The sequence below is a fragment of the Pollicipes pollicipes genome, unplaced genomic scaffold (assembly GCF_011947565.3).
Source record: "Pollicipes pollicipes isolate AB1234 unplaced genomic scaffold, Ppol_2.1 Scaffold_7261;HRSCAF=8764_pilon_pilon_pilon, whole genome shotgun sequence".
In the NCBI taxonomy this organism is placed as follows: domain Eukaryota; kingdom Metazoa; phylum Arthropoda; class Thecostraca; order Pollicipedomorpha; family Pollicipedidae; genus Pollicipes; species Pollicipes pollicipes.
Genome location: NW_023597054.1, coordinates 12,102,083 through 12,115,713, shown reverse-complemented (window position 1 = coordinate 12,115,713; position 13,631 = coordinate 12,102,083). Strand labels below are relative to the sequence as shown.

The 13,631-nt window shown below is 52.5% G+C and overlaps 2 protein-coding genes across 2 annotated transcripts; both read right to left on the bottom strand.

Annotated features, from left to right (window-relative positions):
* Positions 1-179: 179 nt before the first annotated feature.
* LOC119113244 (protein enabled homolog) lies at positions 180-2,936 on the bottom strand. The gene is made up of 5 exons (XM_037237597.1): positions 2,794-2,936; positions 2,408-2,498; positions 1,650-1,816; positions 994-1,371; positions 180-509 (listed from the first exon to the last, which is right to left on the bottom strand). Exons 1-5 carry the CDS (start codon positions 2,889-2,891, stop codon positions 461-463), a joined length of 783 nt encoding a protein of 260 aa, XP_037093492.1. The 5' UTR covers positions 2,892-2,936; the 3' UTR covers positions 180-460.
* Positions 2,937-4,218: 1,282 nt separating this feature from the next.
* LOC119113245 (dual specificity protein kinase CLK2) lies at positions 4,219-7,464 on the bottom strand (the record flags this gene model as incomplete). The annotated part of the gene is made up of 2 exons (XM_037237598.1): positions 4,219-4,292; positions 6,352-7,464. Coding segments are annotated over 2 exons (1,164 nt in total), but the record flags the coding sequence as incomplete, so codon positions are not given.
* Positions 7,465-13,631: the final 6,167 nt, after the last annotated feature.

Sequence of the window (13,631 nt, the reverse complement as noted above, 5' to 3'; positions counted from 1 at the left end):
TTACTCGCGCTCGCACTAATGGTACTCATGGCTATCCAAAAGAGATGGTGAAATTACGGCAAACACAATTTTTTCCACAATGATTTTATTTGTATGAGATAGCTGGTCAGTTGGCAGTTCATGGCATGTTTCTAACTTTGCATCAGTTCGTGCCTCGCTGATGACCAAAGACATGCAACACAAATCAAGACTGTTTATTACACAAAACGCGTCGTCAGTAAAACGCGAAAACCTGACTGTAAAACACACTAAGTCAGTTATTAGTATCAGCACCTGACATGACCACCTTCCTGTCAGGCGCGCATTATCACAAGTCGCAGACCCAGAATACGCGTATCTGAACGACAATAGCGCGTGTGGGCCGCGGTGCTGCGACCGGTCGCAACGGCGTCGAGGGGCAGCGCTGGTCTCAGCCGGGGGCAGCGCTGGGGCCGCCCAGGGACGGCACCTGAGGCTGCCGTCATAGTTCCATCGAATCGTCTTCCTGACCGGGTGAAAACGAGTTCGACCTGCGGGCAGGAGCGCTCAGGATGATCCCTCCGTTCACGTCCAACACTAGCACTCTATGAAAAAGATGCGGTGATTATGAGCGTCATACCAAGAAAGTGGTAACGTGAACTAGTTTCAAATGGGACGGCCAATCTTAGTCATCACGCTTCGCGCTCGCCGGCAAAATTATGTCGCATATCTTCGCGGCGGGTACCCTTGACCCTTGACCGTCGGGCACGGCGGGTGCCATTGACCGTCAGGTACGGCAGGTGCCCTTGAACGGCGGGTACGGCGGATACCCTTGGGGCTTGGTTCCCCGCGGTGCCCGCCCTTCCTACCGGAGTGAGGCAGGCGACGTCACATAGCGTGAGTGGCTGAGGGCATCGTAAGCCATACTGTCGACGGTATTCCTGATGTATGTACGTACCGGGTCCTTCCCTACGTCAGCGCCTCAACAAGAAGCACAAAACTGACGAACATCAAGCACAGTTAATGTTGACGTACCCTGCAAACGAGCCGGCCAGGCCGGCGGAGGTCCCCGGGGCACCACCGACGCCGAACTGGAACCACGAGCCGTCGGTCGACTGCGGCGCCGGCCACCCGGCCGTCTGGGGACCGGCCGTGCCGAACTGGAAGCGCGACTGGCCGGCCACCTGTTGATGCGGCCAGGGTGCCGCGGCCGACGCCGCGAAAAACGGCGAAAAGTCGTAGGCGGGCGACGGCGGCTGCGGCTCGGCCGGCTCGACGTCCAGCGGCTCGACGGTCGGCTCCAGCGCCGCCGACGACGCCGCTAGCTTCGGCTCGGGCGGGTTGTCGGGCGGCGCTGCTGGCGGCGGGATCGGCCGCGGCTTCCACAGCACGACGGCCATCGAGTTGTCTGGGCTGGAAAGAGGGGGGGGGGGGGGGGGGGGGGGAGACCAACACGGTCAGGTTCGATGCATTGGGACCAAAAGCAGCCCGAACCAAGGCCATACGCCGTCAAGCCACGCAACCAAGATACACTCACCTTATACCAGATATGCAAAATAAACCCTTGAGAAACGACCATCCACTAAAAACGCATCAACCTGTTTTAGCTCAACTCAGGTTCCCATACTTTGAATGACCCAGTTGATCTTTCCTGTGGCAACCGAGCGTTCCCTCGCCGCATTCGTTCTCACACTCTAAGGCTGGGCAGAACGGCGGGCGCGGGCGCGGAGACCATCTGCTGAACCTCCTCGGACATGACCAGCCGGGGTTCTGCCGACGTGCCGGCCGACTCCTGCTCCTCCGGATCAGACTCCCACTCCAGACGCTGCTCCAGCTGACGCCACCGCTCCAGCCGCGCCTGCCGCACAGATCACGGCGGGTGACGACAGCCTGGGCGACGCTTACTTGGCCATTCGAGCATACAATCCGCGCAAATTGCCAGGCCGGCATTCTGACAATCCGTCAGATCTATGCCGCTGATCCTTTACTTCATGCCACGTTCTTCTCTACCTTTAACGGCAAAAAGGCATTTGCATTTAAAACAAAACAGGGTTCACAGCAATCAGAAATAAACAGGCACTTTAATCGCTACAACCGAACACAAGAAGCATCCATCCTACAATTTCTGGGCCATAAAAAAGAATAGCTTTCACAAAGATGCAACGCGGCTACATGTGTTGCGCCTGAGTTTAATTACGCTGAGACCCAATAGCTTAACCGCAGCAAAATAACACCAGAGTCTTAAAACTATTGCAATACTTGTCTTGCCACATAAAATCCGATACGAGTTCACTACCACGCGATCTGCTAGTCGTTCTGGACCACATTCAGACCATTACACGTCTCAGACGTAAGCCTCCCTGCTGGTTCCGTAACCGGGTCTGGCTGTCCCCACTGCAGCCGTGCCGCCGCCTGGCCAGGCGGGACGGGGCGCGCACTGAGCGTTCACCTGGTGTTTGCGGGGTGACCGGCCGCTCAGCGAGAGGCTCTGCAGACTTCCAATCACCTCCTCTGAAGCGTGTCGCTTCCGGGACGAGCCGCTGCCGATAAAAACACACCGCGTCACGACACCACAATCAATCGCACAAATACACAGCGGCCGCGTAGTCAGTGCATACAGAGCGGTGGCAACGGGTACAATACAGATGACACAAAAACAGTGCTGGGTGTGCAGCATTGTATCAACCGCCGCAGTGCCAGGACACACTCATTACAAATACATGAGACGTGCGGCAGTGCATCTCGCTATGCGCAAGCCATTGTTCATCATGTATAGCCAAATACGAAACGGCGTGGCGGAGTGCAAAAGCTTGGCCAGCTCCAGCTGTCACTGACCTCGCCGGTGAACAGCGTCTCTTCCTGGCGAGGGCGGCGCGGTTCTGCAGCCGGTTCGGGTGTCGCGTGCTGGCGTGCTGGACGCCCCGCGCCGACATCAGCGGGCTGAAAACCACCAGAGCGGGGCCTCAGCGGCTGTGTGGAGCCAGGGGGCGGCGGCACGGCGGACACGCACGCGTACGGCGGACATACGGCGCTGGCGCGGCATACGCTCGGCTCAGGCGGGTACTCATCGGGCGCGGGTGGCGCCCTGACCGACCGCTCCGGCGTCCGAGGCTGGGCAGGAGTCAGCGGCGGCGGCGGCGATGGTGGTGGTGATCGTGCCGGCGGCGACGGCAGCAGCGGCGGCGGCGCTGGCGACCGTGGTGTCCACTCGGCCGCACCGGCAGAGCTGGCCCCGCGTCCGTCCGGGACTCCCGCCACAACACTTCGCGTTTTCTCGCTGCTTCGTGTCTGCTGGCCGCGCCGGCCACGAACGCCCCGACAATATGCGGACTGGCCGGCCTCGCCACTGCGCTATGGGCCAGGAGACCTTCAAAAGCGGGACCAACTCAACGGGACGCAAGGCGCGGGCAGCCAGGGCTTCTCCCACTAGGTCAGGTGGCTGAAGGCGGTCGATCAACATCACCAAGCGACACACCGCCGGTGTAATGCATGCGGTATACGTGGTCTATTACCCGGCCCCGTCTCACAAGCGGAGCAAAAATATCATTTTTATAGCATGAATGCTGGAAATTTGAGCGCTCTTTTTGAGTGCCATATATAATTAAAATGACCTGTAACTGATTATCCAATTACATTTCATCTTCCAGACAGAATCACGCCGGAATGGAAGAAAAATTGTGCACCTTATATGGCCTGAGCTGAATGTGCTAAGTGGCTCAGACACCAGTCGTCACAGAAGTCCCGCACACGAGCTTCCTTTCACCTTGAGAGAGCAGCAGCATTACACAAAACGATCGTTACTCCCAGTTTGTAAAAATCCAAGCGGCACATTGGGGTTCAGGGTGCCTTTTTTCAGTGTCTGCCAGCATCAGCGGCAGTTGTAGTCTGACGTCATTATACAAGCGTAGCCGAAAGTTTGGAAGGACAATGCCTCCACTGCAGCTGTTCCCACGATTTTGACCGGCTCTCAATTTTGGCTGATTACCATTTTACTTCATTTTCCCCCGCGTTTCTTTCCAAATGCATTTCAGGTAAATCAATTTCAGGTAAATCGAGCAGTGTATCTCAACACTGACAAGGGGGCGTTTATCTGGCCCACAAACTGACGATACGAGATCGTCGGCTTTGACACGCAACCGGCACTACAACACATTCTTCAAACACCAAATATACATCAAGGGTGCCCCGTTCAGCCATTCTACGCGGCTACTCACTCAAAAGGCACCGTGTGGGCTTGCAGAGGCATGGGTCCACCGGTCGGCGTCGGTACGCCGAAGCCGAACTCACTCGGGCCAGACATGGCGCCACACAGTACCGGTGTAACGAAACGCTCCCTGGTGGCGGAAACAAGCGTCAGTGATCGCCACAGCAGCGTCGCACCGGAACACCGCCACGACACACGACCTACAGGCGCACACGTCATACCCACGCCAGCAGCGGATCACAGACAGAGGTGGCGGCGCACGCGTGCGAGACGCAGGTTACCTCCGGTGCCGGGCGGTGCCCAAGCGGGCGGGGTGCGGGTGCGGCGGCAGCGGACGGCGCCGCACCGGGCCGACGCACGCGGCCGACGACAGCGCACAGAAGACCTCGTCCCCGGGCTGCGCGTCTCAGACCAGGCCAACGCCACCAGTGCCGACCGCTGCCGACAGCTCCCCACAGTCGCCGACTGCTCCCCGCGATCGCAGACTGCTGCCGCCAGCTGCCGCCCCGCCTACGCCGGCCGGCCGACGGCGGCCGCTGCCGAAGGCTGAAGCAGGCCCCGCATCACAGGGTACCGGCCCGGCGGCCGACTCACCGCGGCTGACCGGCCCCGCTCCGAGGGCGGCACAACGAGCACGCGTCCGGTTGACGCTCAACCTCAATATCCGTTGATCCTCAGACGAATGCAATTAAGGGAATGTTTGATCTTGAGGTGGTGCACTCAAGCCAAGATTGCATATTGGGGTTAGTCCGGAAGAAACGTCATTTGAAATGCGCATAATGCGAAGCTCATTTGGTCTGCGAACTGCTCGCTTCGGGTCGTTAGTAAATATCACAACGCCTGCCAGTGGTCACGGCGAGATAGGCCCATCACATATGCCTGCATCTGTAAAAGCTACGCGTTTTGAATGCGTTTTCGGACAACATAAGCCCGCTGTCAGACAGCAATGCGGCTTTCGAACCGAGGATTTCTGGCCCTTTCAACATCCATCCACATCCCAATAGAATGGTGTTCGTATTCGACTTGGGGCTTACATCAACTCTTTAACTTTTACAAGAAAAAAGCATGCTCTAATTGACCGACTTGAGTGAATTTCCAAACCTTCTGGACAACGGAGGAGACGAAACATTCCCTTAAACATTCCATGATTTGTTTGTTCTATGCGGCTCATGTGCAAAAGTCTACGTACCGGGCATCTCGCATTATGCCGCGAGCCAAAATGTTCATGGAATCCATCGAGTGACTCGTCCTAAAAGAAATCCTTCAGCTCTAAAAACCGCACAAGAAAAGCGATTGAAGCTCTAGTAGCTCATAGGGTCTTAATCATCTATGCAAAAACATATTCAGGACGTAAGTGAACTTACATGAGCTCACGCACCGCAAACAGGAGACGGCACAGAAATTTGCTCGAAAAGGGGATGCCAGAATTGGCTTTACCACCCACTTCAGTCCCAGCACGCTTTATTATCTCATCTACTCTTCTCGCACCAATGAGAAGCAAATTCTTAGCAGTTCTTCAACGACTGAGGCCGAACGACTGAAGATTGATTCCATTCGAAGAGTGCCTCATACAGAGGGAATCAGGCAGAAGTGTACCTTGCACAGATGGAATCACGCACAAGTGAATCCCATACAGAGGAATCACATACACACGCGCGGCAATGCACCTCACATACTCATAACGCAGCGTTAAATTGCCAAATATCAACACCGTTATGAAAAACTGCATTATGCTGGTAATGCTCCACAAGCTACTCCAGAGCAGACACGACACTGTAGTTGGCGGACAACCCTCCTAAAGTGCAAGTCAGTGGGACGACCAAAGCCGTTATGGCCAAACCAGCAAGTCAGCGGGGTGGCCGACAACACTGAAAACACACTTATCTACGCCTGGCAACGGTTCAACGACGCCGTCGCTGCTGCCAATCGGCTAGCAGAGGCTTGTCGGCCCACATCACAACAATCAGAACATCTCAGCCCATCTCCACACACCATTTGATCTCCGACCAGTGCTCATGCGCCGCCGCTGCCAGAGCGCCGCGCCGCGCGAAGGCGGCCGCCTGGCCCGCCTCACCACCGTCGACCGGACGCGCGGCGGCCGCCAGCGCCGTGCCAGCTGGCCACCGTCTTCCCACGTCGCCTGGCGCGGCGGGTCACCGCGACACGCTGCCGCTGGCCGCCTTACGTACCCGGTCGAAGACGCGGTGGCGGAGCGCCTGGCCGAGCGTGGCGCGCGCCGTCGGCTCGTGCACCAGCATTGCCTCCATCAGCTCGAAGAGAAGGGCCTGGTCGGCGTCGTCGGGTCGCGGCAGGTAGCGGCGCAGCGGACGGCAGTTGTCACGCACGTAGCGACCAGCCGACGAGCGGTCACTCCAGTCGAGCCGGCCGCCGCGGTAGTACTTGGTCTTGGTGCGCTGCACCATGGCGGCGGGCAGCGGGCCCAGCACGCGCTCCATCATGGCCAGGTGCTCGCGGTTATCGTGCGTCTGGAACAGCGTGTAGCCCAGCAGCAGCTCGAACAGGATGCAGCCGACGCTCCAGACGTCGCACGGCTGCGCCCAGCCCAGCTCGAGGATGACCTCGGGCGCGCGGTAGTGTCGCGTCGACACCACTGTGCTGTGGTGTTCGTGGTCGAAGGTGGCGCTGCCGAAGTCGATCAGTCGGATGTCGGGACAGCGTACGACGCGCGTCTCCCGTTTCCGCCGGCTGTCCGGCACCAGGTCGTAGTCCGAGTTGACGAACAGAATGTTCTCCGGCTTGAGGTCGGTGTGGGTCAACTTGTTGTCGTGCAGGAACTTGACGGCGTGGCACAGCTGGTAGCCCATGTGCAACACGTGCTCGATCGGGTAAGGCTGATAGTTGTTGTCCTTGAGGAAGTCGAATACGCTCTTGCCAAGGATCTCGAACGAAAGGCACGTATGGCCGTGATAGTTGAAGCAGTCCCACAAGTGCACACACAGCTGCTTGCCGTGCGGGTCCTTCTCAGCCAGTCGTTCCAGCACGTTGATCTCCAGCTGCGCCGCCTCGCGGTACTTCTCCACGTTCTTGATGATCTTGAGCGCGCACGAGCGGCCGCCCTTGGCCAGATCCTTGGCGTGCACCACCTTGCCAAATGTTCCCTCGCCGAGAAAGCCGACGATGCGGTAGCGGTCGCGCAGCACGTCACCCGTGCGGTAGATCAGGTGGCCGTCCTCGTCGTCCTGCACGCTGGCCGAACGCGAGCGCGAGCGCGAGCGGGAGGCGCGGCTCTGGCTGCTGTCGCGCCGGCGGCGTCGCTCGCGCTGCCGCCGCCAACTGGACGAGCGCCGCCGGCGCCGCGCGTCCAGCGACGAGGAGCGGCGCCGTCTATGACGCGGCGGTGACGGCGAGCGCCGCCGCCGCCGGCAGTGGCGGCGGCCCGAGCTGGCCTCGCGCCAGTCGTAGCGCTCCAGCGGCGCGTACTTGACGCGGTCACGTGAGCGCGAGCGCGAACGAGAGCGCGAGTGGCGGCCGCTGGGCGAGCGGGAGGAGCGACGCCGGTAGCGGGGCATGGTCGGGTGATAACCGAGAGCGAACGCAAGCTCGCCGTCCCCACGCCAACCCGCACAGGGCATAAAGCTAGACACTGCACCGCGACACCAGGGACCAACTCAAGGCAGCACCACTTTGTAAAGCTCACACCACTTTCAATCAGAGATGCTCTGGAGACGATGGTCGGTAGCCCTGTAATTAAAGACTGTTGAAGAGCGATGGCAAACACGACACACAGGACACCTTCACTGCAGACTGAATACACAAATTGATAGCCCTCACCTGTAAAATACAATTTAAGAAACCTTTTAACTAAAGAATGTGCAAATATACCTACCATCCAGTGAGTATCTGTCAGATGAATATCTTTTGCATACCAGCAATGTGACTTCTGATGCATGACATAGTTTAGTAAAAGCAAATATTTCAGTCCCATTGCTGAACAAATAGCACATATGAGGCATTGCAAATCCTCCAGGAAGGACCAGAAGTGCAAAAAATAGCTTCTGCTCATGCAGCACCAGATGATGACATTCTTGCCAGGACTTCAGTCAGCTTCACAGCGGAGATGCAATGAGAGCCCAGCATTTGCATAAGCCACATCCAAATGCAACCCAACCTCAAGGAAGAAGCCTTAGAAGTTGCATACGAATATGAGTTATGCAAATTAGCCAAAGATAAGTTGTTTTGCCTTCACACACCTACACTTTTAGCCTGCAAGCCATGTGAAGTAATAAACATATGCTTTTGTATCCTTGCTCACCAGCTGCTTTTACAAATTTGAAGATAAGAACAATTTTCAGACACACCCATTTCACTCCTACTACATTACTGCAAAATCATTTCCAAATTTTGCATAATTATGTACAACTATCCCTCCTGCAAACATTATGCAATTCGTTATCGCCGACATCTACATATGACAACCTGAGCGCCAGCTCTTCTTAGTGCTATGGCTCTTGCAGTTTATCAAGTGTAGTTGGAAATTTCTGCAGGAGCTGCTACAGCACAGCCTTTATTGATGCTTTGCTTTGAAGATTTTCCTAACAAATCACCTACATTTGGCAGTCAGATACCCCATACATAAACCACACTGGCACCTTTCTAGCAGCAATATTGTGGAATGCACACCTATCTCCAAGGTGAACAGCTATGGTGCACAGCAGATACATTAAAACAAATGGTGGCCTTTCACAGTCATCACTGACCATGGCAGCCTACAAACATGCACAGATCCATCCCAACCTCAGCATATCACTGGCAAATACTGAGACCCCATACCATATTCATTTCAGGATGGAATGTTCCAAAAATGGCTGCCTGTTATCAAGCATGCTGACATTGCCAACTTGCCACATGATAAATGACTCCACCTGAAATATTTTGCATCTTGATCTAAAAAAAATTCATTCAATTTTTTGAAACACTACCTAATTTTTACAAGCCATCCACCAGTTGGTCAAGGTACTAAGCATTATGTAGTTGGAGCGATGGCCAATGTTCAAGTTCCACTCTTGATATCTGTCTACATAACATCATTTTGGATGGCAATACATATTCAATAATGTAAAATAGATGTCAGTAGCCAACAGAACTTTGCATTAAATCAAGCAGACTAGCACTCAGAAACGTCCTTGCACATTGCAAGGAAGCATGCCTAAAGCACACATGTGTGTGTAATCCCATGTTTGGTCTTGAATAATGCATTTCCACATAAGTTCCACCTGTTACCCCAGTTCTACTAAGATTAAATTACTCCTCAGTTCTAACCAACCCTGCAAGGTGACATGTCTGACTTCTGCACATTTCATACTACAATGCTTGCTGATGAGTCAATGAGCTACCATGTATGCAGAATATTAGCCACATGAGGACTGGCATTGAACCCAAACATCACTGAAATGCAAATGCACTTGTGGTGCTACCTAAAAAATGCAACTTAAAAGATATCCATCCCCTCTAATCCTTCTGTGCTGTTCACCCTGTAAGTGTGCAACCCCATCAACATTATGGCTTGTCTATACCCAAAAATCCATCATTGATTATGCAGGTTCCATTCTCATAGTAGGCACTCTTATGCCTCCCCCCCCCAAAAAAAAAGATACTGAAAGGACCATGCATCCATAGTCCACCCAAAACATGCAAATAACTTCCTTGATCAATGACTTCCCTAGGCTGCCTCCTTTGGAAAGCTTTCTCTTCTAAAACATTCTCTTCTGACAACTGACATTAAGTAAAAGCAATTATGTAACCAAAATTGGTGTGCCATTTCCTTTTGAAAGAATTACTCCCTTCTGGTTGTTGGCTGGCTACAGCTGCTCACTGCTCCTACTGTAACCAAGGGATGTTGATGCCACAAGGCAGTTGCTGACTCTTCAGACTTGTGCAATACATGTGCAAAGGAAGTCAAAGTCCACATGGTGGGTTAGTTTCCTTTGCTTCCCAACTGCCTTGAAACTCTTTCAGCTTGGAGAATTTCACTCTCTTTCAATTGAAAGGAGTATTGTGGATTCTCAGCCAAGCCCTCACCAACTCTCTCCCATGGCAACATATGGTCAGCAAAATTTGATAACTGAAGCCCCACAAAACCTCATTTTAAGACAAAAACAAAGTGATTTTGCACCAGGTTGGATATGTAGTTGCTCTGCAGCACTATAGTGCAATATTGCAGCATGCATTTTTACATGTTTAATCCTCAAACACAAATATTATATTGTGCCATTTTGCAGCAATTGCTCATTTTTCACACTGAGCAACTCACCATGCACTGAAAGCAAATGCTGCAATGTTTCAATATCTGACCACTTGGGTGACACAGCTGTCAAGACTTGTTCATGCTTTTACACCTCATACTTGGGGCTCAGTGAATGTTGCCCCTCCCTTGCTCAGTCAGTTAATCGGCATCCACCAAAGGGTGGTATACCTCACATCTAAGCACTTCAGGCTGGATGAATGGATCAGGCAGTTCAGATGTTTAGGTTCAGGGTCAAAGGCCAATATCTTAGCACCAAATATTTGCAGGCAGAGGCAGCCGGAGAACCAGGATTTTGGTAGTATGAATTTATATCATATCCTGGATGCCCTAGTTGATGAATTTAGGAATGCCGTATTACCTAGCTGTCATTGTCTAGGCCAACATGTTTAATCAAAGTTGAATAATAATTGAAATAACATAGTTGCATAATGCCAAGGGCTTCAGAGAATCTAGCAAATTTATTAAACTAAAAACATCAAGTTAAGTGTTTTAATCTGTAACAGCCTTGATACAACTTATCAGGCATTTCATGGCAATGTTCCAAGCTGTAATGTTCAGCACTGTGGCCTGGGATGTTCACAACACAAGGGTCCCCAAAGTCATGTGTATAACCATAAACTGTCTTTTTTATTTGGCCCCTGTACAGTGCCCATGGTTATTGATGTCACTCCCTGCAGTGAATGACATAAACCTACACTTGTGCATTATTGAAGGGACTTTTGCTAGTCAAATTTGTGGGTGCAAAAAGGGACAGGTATTGCGTGCATGCAATAAAGGGTTCTGCTAGCTTGATGGCTGGGTTTAGCCTTTAGGGTACAAACTAGGAATATTTAATGTGACTGCTAATGAGAGTAAAAATCCCAATAACATTTACTTTGCATACAAAGTACACACTGCATAGAAAACCATGCTGACATCCCCACTTTAGCTTTCAGTGCACCATATTAGACTGCAGGTATAGCCTGTTATGACTCTAAAGCAACTCAAGGACCCGAAGGAGTATGACGTAGCATGTGATGTCCAGCAAAACTACACCCTGACATTGTATGTCAGAAAAAGCTTGGCACCACTTGGGCAGCCTGCAAATCACAGCTTAACTTGGCTTAAGTTAAATGAGTAGGCTCAAAAGTGTATGATGTCAGGACTGACCTTTGCTCATCAAGCAGCCTCAGTTCCAGGTTTGCCCATTCTGCACTCCAGGCATGTAGTGCAGATTTTAAAGGAATATTTGATTCCATCAACAAGCGCAACACCTGAGTGGTATGAGCAAATGATTGGCTAAACAGCAAGGCAGCACACCTCCTGCAGCTGGGAAAACTTCAACGAAGCAAGTGGCACCTCTTGAACATGCCTCATGACTTGTTCATCAGTCACCCTGAGCTATGGCATATTAAGTGACGAATAAAAACAACTGTCAAAAATTTATCCCATTAAAGGCAGTAAGGACCAATTATTCACCTACAATCTTTTACAGAGGCAGCATACGTATCCAACCGGTAGGGAGTCAGTAACCGATGTCAGCCCCCAGATGTTAGACGAAACCTGCTGGTGATCGCGGCAAACGCAGCGCGGAGAAAGCAAAATGGGACTTTACCTTTACCGAGTGGACAACCAACGACTTGCGTTTCATGCGATGTACCGGACGTAATTAGAGTTCTTCTGTCGAATATTTTTAACACTTCTGTATTTCAATATCCGCTTTCCTACCCACCGTACGCCGCACCGCGACCAACTCGCCCTCTGCGCGCAGATAATCGACGCTTGCGAATTCAAGGTTACCGTTATTCGCCATTTGTAAGCCAAAACCATCTATATGTTCCACAATGTTCCATAACTGAACATATTGAGACAATTATCATTGGCGATACCATAAGCTTGCTTGCAACTATTCACATGGTTTAAGTGCATAAGGTTGTTCTAGACAACATAAATCGTCTTTCTTATAAGTACGGCTTCTCGATACGACGTCGTTTGATTGCACTATGGAACGTTTTTATGACGTCAGAGTGGATGCCAAACCGGTCGTTGGGCGTAGAAACCGGATGGTTTTAAGTCTTGTAAAGGACAGGTTGTGAACTGGACTGATTGATCTTCAGAATGACTATCTCAGGTCAAGACCACATACAAATATGGAGTTGTTCCTTTCTATGTTTAGACCCAGGTACTGATCCAGAGGGGTACCACGGGGCCATGGCCCCACCCCTTGGCTCCGTGGGGGCCACATGGTACCGGCCGTACAGGTGCAGCTTTTTAAACATAAAACCCAACAAAACTGGGTAGGTTCGGACTTTCAGGCGGCCAGGAACAGTTGTAAGCGGAAGGGAACGGCCTATGAGAAGTCGCAAAGAATCATTCGATGACTGGAAAAGTTGTCAACTGGAAATTTCAAGCCTCATTCCACTGTCTAGGGGCTCCGTGCTGTTTCCGAGGGCCTTCTGCTCTCACTTGCATGATTAATTCGATCGTTAAGGAGCATTCCGCGTTGCCCTTTATTTCTTTGCACTTGCTCCGAGGGCTCTGCGCTGTTATTGGGGCGATTCCTCTTACCGTACCGGGACACTATTGTCAATCACGGGCCTTTCCACGAATTCTTTCCATTTGCCGGAACGGCTCTGTGAGATATAGCCGGAGTCTCATACCTTAACCCGCCGGGATATTCTCGGTTGTTCAGGGGCCCTTTACGTAGGTCTCGGTTAACCTACGACACGCTTGCAATATGCTCATGAGCCTTCCACATTGGTCTACGGTGTTTCCAACTCTCTGCCGCCTGCTTAGGGGCCCTACACTCTCGTCAAGGGCCCATCTGATGGCCTGCTTGGGCACATTCATTCGGTCAGGGACCCTACACACTGGGTCTCGGATACGTGTTTTCTGAATAGGGGGACCTACGCTTTTTTAAAACCTGTATAGCTTTTTTAAAACTTGTTTACTCTTGTAGGGACCTATCTGATAACCTGCTCGGGCACATTCGATCGTTCGGGGGCCTTCTACATTTGGCTTTGGGCACGTGCTATTTGAATGGGGCCATTCTGTTCGCTTCCTCGGCCACACTGGATTGCTGGGGGGGGGGGGGGGGGCGGGGCTGCGCATCGGTTATTTAAATTTAGGGCCCTCGGCTCCTATCGGGGTCATCTGATAACCTATCCAGGTACACTCCATCTTTCCAACCCTTCACGCTGGGTTTTGGACCCTTCCTATTTGAAT